The following is a 13,387-nucleotide window of genomic DNA, read 5'->3' as shown; positions in this document are numbered from 1 at the left end:
AATAATTTAATGCACATACAGAAAACAAAACAATGTAATATCTCGTAAATTTATTTGATACAAGTTTATTCATCATTAAGTTCCAGAACCCTCCTCTGAAAGTACAAGGATCACACCTCAACGCAGCATCTGAAAACCTGGTACAGTAATGTGGAGCATGGTTTGACAGATTTGCAGGTAAATGAAATATTTATTATTCACATAGCACAACACCAAAATGGCTTTCAGGCCCAACAGGTCCAATTCACAACGTCGCTTTAGTGCAAACTCCCACAATCCCACTGTGATCGGTGCGTGTGTGACGGGGCTTCCCAGGGAGGCGGCCATCCACATGCCTGTTCCCCTCGGCCTGGACCTGCAGACACACACAGTCCGTTAGCTGAGAGGAGAGGTTGAACACCATCCACTCCTTGTCCAGAAACATACCCCCCCCCCTAATAAAACCCCCCTCTCCACCACACTTGAGTAGATCTCAAAGAACTGGATGGATAAAAGCAAGATGGGGCAATTCCACCATCTGGTATCACTCACAACTATCCATATCCTTCAGATCTGTGATCAAGTGTTGACAGAGTAGGACCTAAGGTTGTGCCTTGCTCAGGTCCTTATAATGCATCCTTGTTCCCAGCGAGGGAGACGGCTAGCGTCAGACACGTTGCGCTATGTGGCTCGTGAAAAGGACAATGGAGGCACATATCTATATTCTAGCTCCACTTTGGCTCCCAGCGTTTCCAGATAGAATGGCACCAGAATCTGACACTTTATCACAAACAACTTCCTTCTATTTTTGGGCATTCCTTGGCTCCCGGGGTCGTGACAGGAGAGTCCAATCTGAGTCAGCTGGAGAAAAAGTCAGCTGTTCATATGCTGAGAAAAGGGGGAAAGTAAATATGCAACAGCGCCATCTATTGGTGACTAAAACCTATGGGCTACCCCTCCACAGTACATGAACTACTAGTGCTGAGGAGTTAATCTCACCCCCCCCCCCCGGAGATGCTGAGCCCTCCTTCAGATGTTGGGAACTTTGGAATGGTGGCGAGAGCCGTGTTCAGCCCGGGCAGGGAAGTGGGAACCCTGGCTTAGTGCGTAGAGGCCCAGGGCTCGGCTTAGCTGCTGCTCAGTGATCACTCACACTTCAGACACACCAGCGCCTCTCTCTCTCGCTCTCTCTCTCTACTCGTCTCTCTTGAACTTCCCGCTGATGTAGGGGACCCAGTCCAGGAACAGCCTCCAGTCGGTGAAGTGGACCAGCGCCACACCGCCCACCGTACCCCAGGCCGCCATGGTGGGCACCCTGGAGGGGGGGGGGGGGGGGACACCAAGCATCATTATGGAGAAGACTGAGAAGCAGAGAACATAGCCTCCTCCCCCACTCTCTGTTTTAGTAGCACGAGTGCTTGACCCACTTCAAAACAACAAGACATACAGCTGCTATCCTCTCAGACTTGTGAGGATCGTGAAGGTTGAGGATCGTGAAGGTTGAGGATCGTGAAGGTTGCCATTATGCTCAATGTGATACATGCATCACAACCCCAATTAACTATTCCAGGGCTGTGTTTATTGTAACTTCTGTTGTGTTGCTAGTGCTGTTTGAATGTTGTGGCATTCTAGCCCACCTTATGCCAGCAGTGAAATGCCATGTGATGTTATGACCTCAGAACTGATGGGAAGCATGTGAAGTCAGTTAATAACATATAGAAATTCTGTAAGGAGACTGTAAACAACTTGCTGTAGTTGACATCAGCCAGTGGAGGGAGGAGGCACAGGCTTAACTAACTAATACACATTTGTAGAGCTAGCTAGATAGTATCATCAGAAACAAACCTCAGCTTTACGATGATCATAGTCAGCATATAGCCAGCTAGTATATCTATCTCACTGGTGACAACATGCCAGCTAAATTAAACTAGTAACGTTATTCCACCAACAAATAAAGACTCTGGCTAGAAACCTAACTGCTGTTTAACAAGCTCACTGCTACTCAAGGGTCCAAGCTGTGACTGGTACACTAGACCTGCCATTTTAGCACGTTAATTCAATTTAATCTACAGATTGAGGAAATGTAACTAACTCAGCTAACGTTACATACATTCCGCGAAACAGCTTCAGATAATTAAACTGTTAAATTAGCTGCTAATGTTACTATATCATCCTAGCCATCATTAACTGTGTTGGGTCATGTGAGGACACATGGATGTTTGACAGACTAGTTTTCCTGATCGTAGTCCGATAAAAACAAACATATGGACAATTATAATCTATTGATTAGTGTACCTTCTTGTCCAACTTACCACGTCCTTAAAATTGAGATGTATTTGGCCCCGACCACCTTATTAAGTACTTTCTGCACCATCCTGACCTTCGCTGCTGTTTATGGCTGCTGGAGGACCTCAGGACTGTCTATTGACATGCCTGCGGAAAAAGGGCTGAACTGCATCCGTTTCCGTCGTGTCGTATTAAACCCAGATAGGAAGCGGATGTGGGCCATATACAGGCCGGATCTGGCCCATGGGGGTTAGTTCCGGCCCATATATGGCCCGGAATCATTACACATCCGCTTTCTATCTGGGAAGCCATCTGTGTGAGATTGAAAACATTACCCTCCCATTAACCTTTTAGTACTTCAGAATATAAAAAGTAGTCTAAATAAACTTGCTTATTGGGGATGCAGGTTATAGTGCCTAAGCGGAAACAGGAAGAGAAACCCGCTATGGGAGCAGAAAAATATGAATGGTAGTTAAAGGCGTGAGAAAACATTTCTTGATCCCGATTGAATTGTACCATGACCGTCACGTGATGTTTGTCAATTAAAAACATAACTTTACTTATCTCAGTTAACTCGCAAGTTAGCTAGCCAACATTACACTTGTTTAACACTCATTAATTTTTTATTTTTTTCATTGCCATTGAATACCGTACATATTTTTTCTGGAGCTTCCCGCTTCCGCTTAGGCCTCTATATGGGTTTGTGAAATGAATGTTCATACATGGTAAATTATTATTTTTTTACAAGTTTGAACCAATCATCTAGGAGTGAACCAACGAATCTCAAGAGTAATTTGAGAAGCTATTCTACAGGGGAGACTGTAGCACACATTCATTTGCCAAACTATAATAAACCCTTTATTACAATGTTTTCCTTTATTTTTCCTTGTATACAAGATTCAAAAGCCAGACATTGAAAAAGGTATAGTTCTGTTATTAAAAATGGCACATTTATTGCTACATTACTGTTATATACAGGACAGTTCTCAATAACTACTTTATATATATATAAAAAAAAAATAACAAAGGAGCGAGTGGGACTGGAGGCACTCTAAAGACACCACAGCAGTCTGACTGGGTCTGCGCTGCTCGAGTAAGATGCTGTGAGCGGCCATGTTTGAACACCTGGGGGATGACACCCCCCCCCCCCCTCCTCCTGGACTTGGATCGCTCCGTCTGACTGGATGCTGCCGTGGGCGAAATGGAGGGTTTTTACAGCTCTCTGCTGCCAAATCCAGGGAATTCAAGTTGTATTTACCATTTACTCATGCTGATTTCTACTGATTTTGGCTCCAGTTCTAACAATAACAAGGCCCACTACACAGCATCCAGCCATGGAGCAAGGGGGCCGGGGGTCTGCACCTCCGCAGCGTTCAAACAAGACACCTGTTCATATTCAGGTCACAAGACAGATAAACAGACCCTCCACACACCCACCCCCCCCCCCCCACCCCCATCCAACAACTCAGAATACAGGTTGTACATCAGTCATGTTGGGATGTTTACAAAATACTCAATGACAGCAAATCAGTCCTTCCTTCCTTTTCTGTTCTCAGTCGGGACAAATCTGCACATATTTAGTACACATATTCACTTAACCTTGTAATAGTAGAGAAACAAATCTTCAAATCAACTCTTTGGAAGAGGTATACACACATACCTCTAACAAGAAGTCACTGTCAAACGTCAGCCAGGGGCCGGCGTGGAGAGAGAGAGAGAAGAAGGGAGTGGTCTCGAAAGCAAAAGTCAAAACTGTCATTGATAACGATGACTGCATAATACAAGGCCCTTACTGCAGAAGACGGCAGCGTCGCGCTCAGTCTTACGCAGAAGAACTGCAACTCTACCAAGTTGAGACTCCAGTTATTACGGTTCCAAATACATTAGCCCCCTACGTCGAAGATGAAGCCAAATTATGTAATACTGTGCGTCATGAAATTTAGATCATGGGGGCACACACACCAGTATTTCCTAGAACCCAGTAGTGTAAAATGGCTTACTGAGGGGGAGGGGGGGGGGGGGCAAACAAACCAGGATCTGACCCGACCTTCACTAGCAGTAGCTTGGACACACGGTCAAAATCCAGTTGTAAGAAAAAAATAATAATTACAAACAAAAAAAACAAAACTAATGCGATCTACATACCATTTAAATGTTTATTTAACTAGATACATTGAAAACGGTTTGTTTTCCATCGTTAAACTTCTTCCTGAAATGTGGGACAGCGGGTCGGGGGTTCGGGGGAGAAGTCCGATGTACAGCTACCTCTCATCTGAGCGATGGGTGAAATGATATGGTTGACAAAGAGAAAACTGTCATAGACTTAATGAAAATACAAGTTCAGGCACTGGGAAGGCGTCACTCTCCGATCGCGACATCTTGAGTCTGGAGAATGACAAGGCCACACTATTGATTTATAAAGGTCTTTTTTTTCTCTTTTTTCCCCCCCCTCGTTTTCTAGAAAGTAAACTTACAATTTTTATCACCAATACTATGACCACAGAAGATCCATAATGCTCCAGGTCTCCACCTGTGATTAAATGTTGGTACTACACCAGCTCCCCTGACATGTCCACTTGCCCACTCCACTGATCTCCCAGCATAGGACGGGTGTAAGGGCCTACGCTTACACCAATACTATGCTTTCATATCAATGCAGGAGAGTGGACAGGTGTATACTACACACCTCATGGAGAATGGTGCAGGGCTGGGACATAGACCATGTCAGACGACACACCAATAACTTATCACAGGCATTAACACTGTTCTCCATCTCCTCCTGCATCTAACATGTACACAAGCAAAGGAGCGTCTGCCTCTCCGTCAGGTCAGGAGCTGTGGCTGCACACTGACCACCGCCATGGAAGAGACCACTGACCCCCACCATGGAAGAGACCACTGACCACCCCCGCCATGGAAGAGACCACTGACCCCCACCATGGAAGAGATCACTGACCACCCCCACCATGGAAGAGATCACTGACCCCCACCATGGAAGAGACCACTGACCCCCACCATGGAAGAGACCACTGACCCCCACCATGGAAGAGACCACTGACCCCCACCACCATGGAAGAGATCACTGACCCCCACCATGGAAGAGATCACTGACCCCCACCATGGAAGACCACTGACCCCCACCATGGAAGAGACCACTGACCCCCACCATGGAAGAGACCACTGACCACCCCCACCATGGAAGAGATCACTGACCCCCACCATGGAAGAGACCACTGACCACCACCATGGAAGAGACAACTGACCACCCCCACCATGGAAGAGATCACTGACCCCCACCATGGAAGAGACCACTGACCCCCACCATGGAAGAGATCACTGACCCCCACCATGGAAGAGACCACTGACCCCCACCATGGAAGAGATCACTGACCCCCACCATGGAAGAGACCACTGACCCCCGCCATGGAAGAGACCACTGACCACCACCATGGAAGAGACCAGACAGGAGAATTCACCCCTTTCAACTTTGAAATTAGGACAAATGATACTGAACTAACCAAACCTACTTGGAAATGTGAAAATGTAAGGTGATCCACATTTGAATGGTACATTCAAAAAACCAGTTGCATAATTACTGTAATGAGAGACCAGAGTTTAGTTTGACTCCCAGAGCCTCACAGAACCACACTAGGACATTGTAAGAAACCTTCAACTGAACGAACGAGCGCGCGCAACACACACACACACACGCACGCAAACAAACAAAACACAGTCCTGTCGCACGTTGTCCATCTGGGTAACTGGAGAAAAACAAAAAAAACTTTCTCTCCGTTCCATTCCGCAGACACTTAAATCAACACGTTAGGCCAGTCCACCCCGTCGGACTAGCCAGGCCGTCTGGAGACGTCGCCCTGGAGGCGGCCGACGCCGAGCGAGCGCGTCTCCCTCACTTCTCCTTCCTGTTCTGTCCAAAAAGCTCCTCCTCTAAACTCCATATAGAGTCCCATTTCTTGAAAATTAATTTACATTTCAATATCATCTCATCGTTCTGCTCATCTAGGATACACTCTAAACTTCAAACTAATATTGTCATTTATTTAAAAATCTACACTGTATAGACTAACAAAAATATATATATTTGTATATATTCCGTTTTTGCTCAACTTGGAAAACAGCATCCTTACGGGTTAATGTCCTGTAATGCGCGGACAGGATCCACGCGTCAGGCTCAATTGGGGCAAGCCGGCATCCCACAACACACACAGGAAGTGACATCAGGAGGGGCAGAAAGGGGGCTGGGCGGGCCAATGGGAATGCTCAATTTTTAAGAAAAGACAACGTTGCCGCCACCAGCTCTACGTTGGCTTGTCTGGCACCGTGGACGGGCGGGCGGGGTCATCTCAGCGGGCACTGAGGGGCATATCTTCTCGTTCTATAGCTATGTTCTTCTGGTCGCCGTGACAAACGCAGCGGGCAGAACACCGGGAGTCCAGAACTGGAGTCCTGATCCCGCAAACGCACGCTGGCGGGTCAGAACTCAGGTACTGGATATCTGGGTTTCAAGGGTCCAGGGCAGACTGCAGGAGAGGGTGGCACAATGACAATATGGCCAAAAATTCACCCATGGGACTCTATCAAACAAGACTAGGCCTTCGGCTGTTGCGGAGGGGACGGGGAAGGGGGGCTTGGGAGGGGCAGTGCCTCTCTACTGAAGCCTGGGAGAGGGACACACGTTCATACCAACAACCACCTCACCAGGGGTGTAAAAACCTTGTCTACCTACTCCGTCCTACACCTGTGCCCTCCAACTGGGACAACAGCCACGCTACCCTGGAGCATGAAGAATGGATGTCTATTGGTTGGAAGATAGGCTTTTAAGGGGTAATATGTCCGGATAACCCACTAACTGCTTCCTGGGGTGAGAGGTGGGCTCCCTCTCCTTCTCATGGGCTTGGTTACATAACATATGTAAGACTGTACCATCACACTGGGAATGACATACTATATTTAAAAAAAAAAAAAAAAATTGCTCATAAACAAGAGCAATCCCTTGACAAATGTTCCTCGCATGTAGGCAATTTTGCTTCAATGTCTCGTATATAAAACATGTAACAATTAGGCACAAATCTTTGATTAAATTTGTGGTTAGTCATGTCGGCGTCCCGGGCGGAGACGTCCTCGGTAGGGTGGGTCGTCCCAGGGGGGGAGCAGCTCGCCAGCGCTCCACTGCTCCATCAGATTATGGAGGAGAAAAAAACTACAAAATGAATGTATATTTAAAAAGAAAAATTGAAATAATAAAAGTTCTTCACATTTGAGCTGGTAGTCAAGGTCTGGGTGGGGGGTGGAGGGGGGGGGCAGACAGGCTGTGTCAGTTTTGGCAGTGTGCATGTGTGTATGAGAGTGTGTGTGGATGTGCGTCTGGAAACTGAATATGACCAATACGCAGACACATCATCGTCAGTATATGTGTACACACACACACAAACGCGCACGCACATGTACATATGTATTGGGCGGAAGAGTCAGGTAAGGCCACGTCTTCCACCAGCCTAAGGAATCCCAGCAGATCTGTGAAGGAGAGGTAAGGACAGGATCACCAAACAAACTCATCACCTGCACCTGCTGGTTTTACTTGCTACTATGGCAGTATTTCCTAGTATTATGGTAGTATTTCCTAGTATTATGGTAGTATTTCCTGGTATTATGGTAGTATTTCCTAGTATTATGGTAGTATTTCCTAGTATTATGGTAGTATTTCCTAGTATTATGGCAGTATTTCCTAGTATTATGGTAGTATTTCCTAGTATTATGGTAGTATTTCCTAGTATTATGGTAGTATTTCCTAGTATTACAGTAGTATTTCCTAGTATTATGGTAGTATTTCCTAGTATTATGGTAGTATTTCCTAGTATTATGGCAGTATTTCCTAGTATTATGGTAGTATTTCCTAGTATTATGGTAGTATTTCCTAGTATTATGGTAGTATTTCCTAGTATAATGGCAGTATTTCCTAGTATTATGGCAGTATTTCCTAGTAGTATGGTAGTATTTCCTAGTATTATGGTAGTATTTCCTAGTATTATGGCAGTATTTCCTAGTATTATGACAGTATTTCCTAGTATTATGGCAGTATTTCCTAGTATTATGGCAGTATTTCCTAGTATTATGGTAGTATTTCCTAGTATTATGGCAGTATTTACTAGTATTATGGCAGTATTTCCTAGTATTATGGTAGTATTTGCCTAGACTCACAAGTCAGTCTCTAGACGCTCAACTACTTAAAATGTGTGGAAACAATTATAGTTAAAAAAACAAAAACAAAAACTGCATTGCAGAGCCAATCCAAAGTCTTTAGGGGAGGGGTCTCAAACTCTAATTGGCTCGGGGCCACTGCTGGTATCGTCAACTCATAGGAGGGCCACTTCAATGTCAACTTCAAGTACTACTAACTATAAGAAAGTGCAATATTTCTAAAAAAAAAAAAAAAAAAATTCATTCAACTAGACTCAAGTCAGTCTCTAAATATTGCAAGACTATTCCATAACTAACATTTTCATCATACAAATTCAAACCGGTTTCTATACATTTTAATAGATTTTAACAGTTAGTGCAAATCTTTTTTCCTTACTTTTATTTTATCTTCAATAGCCTACATTTGTATTTTATTCTATTTTAGCTGCAAGATGCATCACTACTGTAAGCCTGCCCTGGACCTGTACTTGCATTTATTAAAGTTCAAGTTTGTTTCCATTTCTTGTCAGACACTTGAATACATGTGCATGCTACTACTCTATTTCTTGTCAGACACTTATCATGAAAGATTGCTGAGTCGTTATCCCTCTCAGCTGTGTGACTCATTTCTTCCTCTCGTCTCCGCATGTTCTTCATGTTTAGTAATGAACAGCTCTTGACATTATATTCCTTTAGAATGGCTTTTTCTTGCATATCAGGCAGGTAGCATTTCCATTGAAATCCACAAAAAATACTGCAATGTCCATCTTTCTTGAAACTGTCGGTGTCCCTAACGTTAGTTAACTATGAAAACAGCCTCTCGGTGGCGAGCTGCATTCCGTTCATAGTTCATAGTCCCGTGTGGATTGATTGCACCTGTGACTGTATGCAGCACGTTGGCAGCACTCACCTCGCAAGCTGCGCACAATAACCTCATTTACCCCCACGTTTGAGCGGCTGAAATTTCGTATTGTAAGCCTGTCTGCCGGCGCTGTGTACAAGAAATTATTTTGCGGGCCGGATAACATTATATTTCTGACATCATGTGCCGGGCCAGATGGAGGCGTGGGGCGGGCCGGGAGTTTGAGACCCCTGCTTCAGGGCCTAGTGGGTTGGTTCAGGTTTGGACCGATCCAAAGCCGTAGGTGTAGGTTTGTTTGTGGTCGTTCGCACTGCGGTTCTAGTGACCATCTTGAATATAGAAATCCCTAGACGACTGGTAGGTGGAGATCTCCGATTGTCTAGTATCGCAAAACTAGCATTTGCCTGGTACCATGGTGGTATTACATGGTATTATTTTCCTGGTACTATGGCTGTATTAGCTGGTCCTATGGTAGCATTACCTGGTACTATGATATCAGCTAGCATCAGGTAGCATTTCCTAGGACTATGGCAGTATTTTCTGGTACTATGGTAGTATAACCTCTTACAACGGTATTAACTAGTACTGTGGTATTAACTAGTACTATGGTAGTATTTCCAGGTACTAAGGTAGTATTTCCTGGTATTATGGTAGTATTTCCTGGTATTATGGTAGTATTTCCTGGTATTATGGTAGTATTTCCTGGTATTATGGTAGTATTTCCTGGTATTATGGTATTATTTCCTGGTATTATGGTAGTATTTCCTGGTATTATTTCCTGGTATTATGGTAGTATTTCCTGGTATTATGGTAGTATTTCCTGGTATTATGGTATTATTTCCTGGTATTATGGTAGTATTTCCTGGTACTAGGGTGGTATTTCCTGGTAGTATGATAGTATTTCCTGGTACTAGGGTGGTATTTCCTGGTACTAGGGTGGTATTTCCTGGTACTAGGGTGGTACTTACCTGGTATTACATATGACTGACTGAGTTGTGTCCGTCCCCCCCCAGGCCGGGGTGTCCTCCTGACAGCTGCATGGGCGGCTCCCCCACGCCAGACACCTTCTCCTCCTCCCTCCTCTTCAGGCACGCCGCTTTGGGGTTCAAGTTGCGTTCTGGGAGGAGAGGAGCGGAGGACGTTCACGCCGCTGGGCTGACTGATCCCACAGCCTACATGCTCACAAATCCTGTCTGACGCTAGGACAGCAAAACTACTCTGCACAGCATCAGACCTGCGTCCATTACAAAATACATCTCAAACACTTGGAGGTGCGCTTGATTTGCACTTCTGGGACGAGGTGCGCTTGGTTTGCACTTCTGGGACGATTCTATCAGTTTGATTGGTACTGGTTCCACTACGTAGTTCTACTGATGCCAGTGGGTTGAAACCTGCTTTCAGTATGCATGTAGAATAGAACCCTGATAAGACTGACCTCTGACCTGCTATTCTACTAGAACCCTGATCAGACTGACCTCTGACCTGCTGTTCCAACAGAACCCTGATAAGACTGACCTCTGACCTGCTATTCTACTAGAACCCTGATCAGACTGACCTCTGACCTGCTGTTCCAACAGAACCCTGATAAGACTGACCTCTGACCTGCTATTCTACTAGAACCCTGACCAGACTGACCTCTGACCTGCTGTTCCAACAGAACCCTGATCAGACTGACCTCTGACCTGCTGTTCCAACAGAACCCTGACCAGACTGACCTCTGACCTGCTGTCCCAACAGAGCCCTGACCAGACTGACCTCTGACCTGCTATTCCAACAGAACCCTGATGAGACTGACCTCTGACCTGCTGTTCCACTAGAACCCTGACCAGACTGACCTCTGACCTGCTGTCCCAACAGAGCCCTGACCAGACTGACCTCTGACCTAACAGAACCCTGACCAGACTGACCTCTGACTTGCTGCTCCAGGTTGAGGATGACGTTGACGGCCTGGTGGAGGATGAGCAGTTTGGTCTGAGGCTTGTCGTTGGTGAGGTGCAGCTGGCACATCCGGCCCAGCTCCTTAAACGCCTCGTTGATGTCGCGCACCCTCAGACGCTCGCGGGCGTTGTTGGCCACCCGGCGCTCCTTCTCCCGCTCCACCTTCAGCTCCGGGGGGAGGTCCTCATCATCCTCCTCATCATCAAGACTGGGGGAAGAGAGAGAGGGGGGGGGGATGAAGTCACAGACGGAACCCCTCCATCAATGGAATAATAATAATAACAACAACAATAATCATTAGTATATTGTATTTATCTAGTGATTTTCCTTGCAACAACCTGCTTGCAGATGGATCATTTTCAAGTTCTGCAGATTTACATATTGACAGTTGATGTCAAACTCATAACGGACTCATCGCTTCTTGACCAGTGATTTATCCCTGGTTGGATATGCAGCTGTACCAAAAATCTTTTGACGTTTATAAATGATCTTTCTTGTAAACAAGACATCTTGCTGTTAGTATGGAGTTGAGCTTTCATCCTCCCAGAGTAAACTTGCAGAGTACACACATTCAGTAGTATTCAACAAACTGAAACAAGTAAGCTACTCAATTCAAGTCATTTTATCAAGGATTTCTTCTCCTTCTACAACAAAGAACACGCGTGTATTTCCTCTGAGAGAGACAGTCACGCATGTTCCCTGGTATAAATATGAATATTACCCGCCTGATATAAACACGCATGTTCCCTGGTATAAATATGAATATTACCTGCCTGATATAAACACACATGTTCCCTGGTATAAATATGAATATTACCTGCCTGATATAAACACGCATGTTCCCTGGTATAAATATGAATATTACCTGCCTGATATAAACACGCATGTTCCCTGGTATAAATATGAATATTACCTGCCTGATATAAACACGCATGTTCCCTGGTATAAATATGAATATTACCCGCCTGATATAAACACGCACATTCCTAGATATAAAAGATCCCATTCTCCAGTATAAGCGTGCATGTTCCCTGGAATAAACACGCTTCCCTGGTATAAACACGCTTTCCCTGGAATAAACCACGCTTTCCCTGGTATAAACACGCTTTCCCTGGTATAAACACGCTTTCCTGGTATAAACACGCTTTCCCTGGTATAAACACGCTTTCCCTGGTATAAACACGCTTTCCCTGGAATAAACACATGCTCCCTGGTATAAACACACATGTTCCCTGGTATAAACACACGTTCCCTGGTATAAACACACATGTTCCCTGGTGTAAACACACGTCGCCTGGTATAAAACACATGTCCCTGGTATAAACACACATGTTCCCTGGTATAAACACACATTCCCTGGTATAAACACACAAGTTCCCTGATATAAACACACGTTCCCTGGTATAAATACACGTTCCCTGGTATAAACACACGTTGCCTGGTGTAAACACACGTCGTCTGGTATAAACACACATGTTCCCTGGTATAAACACACACGTTCCCTGGTATAACACACACGTTCCCTGTATAAACACATGTTCCCTGGTATAAACACACATGTTCCCTGGTATCTAAAACACATTGCCTGGTGTAAACACACACGTTCCCTGGTATAAACACATGTTCCCTGGGTATAAACACACATGTTCCCTGGTATAAACACATTGCCTGGTGTAAACAGCATGTCTCTAGGTGGGAAGACTTACTCATCAGGCTGGTCTGACAGGCTGGAGAGGATCTGGAGGGCCAACGCCTCCTTTCTGAAAACAACATCACATGGGGGGGGGGGGGGGGGGGGGGGGGGTCGACAGTCAACACCTAACACAGCTTAGCGCTAGAGACCCGTGACACGCACACAGCAGCGCTCGAAAAACACACAACTAGCTAGGAAACGCATCATCTGGGCACAGCTGATATTTGAAGTAATATATCCGAGGCAATTTCTAGATAGAATAACACTAGATGTGAGGCCTGAGGTTCTACATACAGCAGGCGCACATGCGCTCTGATAACACACGCAGCCCACTAGCATCTAGCAACTAGCACAGATCAACATCTACAGCTAACGGCAGAAACATCTACAGCTAACAGCAGATAACAATACAATGACATTCCAGACACCCTCTC

The 13,387-nt window shown here is 45.3% G+C and overlaps 1 protein-coding gene across 1 annotated transcript in view; it reads right to left on the bottom strand.

Annotated features, from left to right (window-relative positions):
- Positions 1 to 7,553: 7,553 nt before the first annotated feature.
- tcf3b (transcription factor 3b) overlaps positions 7,554 to 13,387 on the bottom strand; it is a 36,189-nt gene continuing 30,355 nt past the window's right edge. The window contains 4 exon segments of the mRNA XM_084459087.1: positions 7,554 to 7,797; positions 10,291 to 10,439; positions 11,230 to 11,468; positions 12,967 to 13,020. Of these exon segments, the coding sequence (XP_084315213.1) occupies positions 10,297 to 10,439; positions 11,230 to 11,468; positions 12,967 to 13,020 (436 nt within the window). The 3' untranslated portion in view covers positions 7,554 to 7,797; positions 10,291 to 10,296.

Source organism: Borostomias antarcticus (assembly GCF_949987555.1).
Source record: "Borostomias antarcticus genome assembly, chromosome: 26".
Classification (NCBI taxonomy): Eukaryota; Metazoa; Chordata; class Actinopteri; order Stomiiformes; family Stomiidae; genus Borostomias; species Borostomias antarcticus.
Note: the sequence above shows the minus strand (reverse complement) of the source record. Positions and strands in the feature narration are given on the sequence as shown.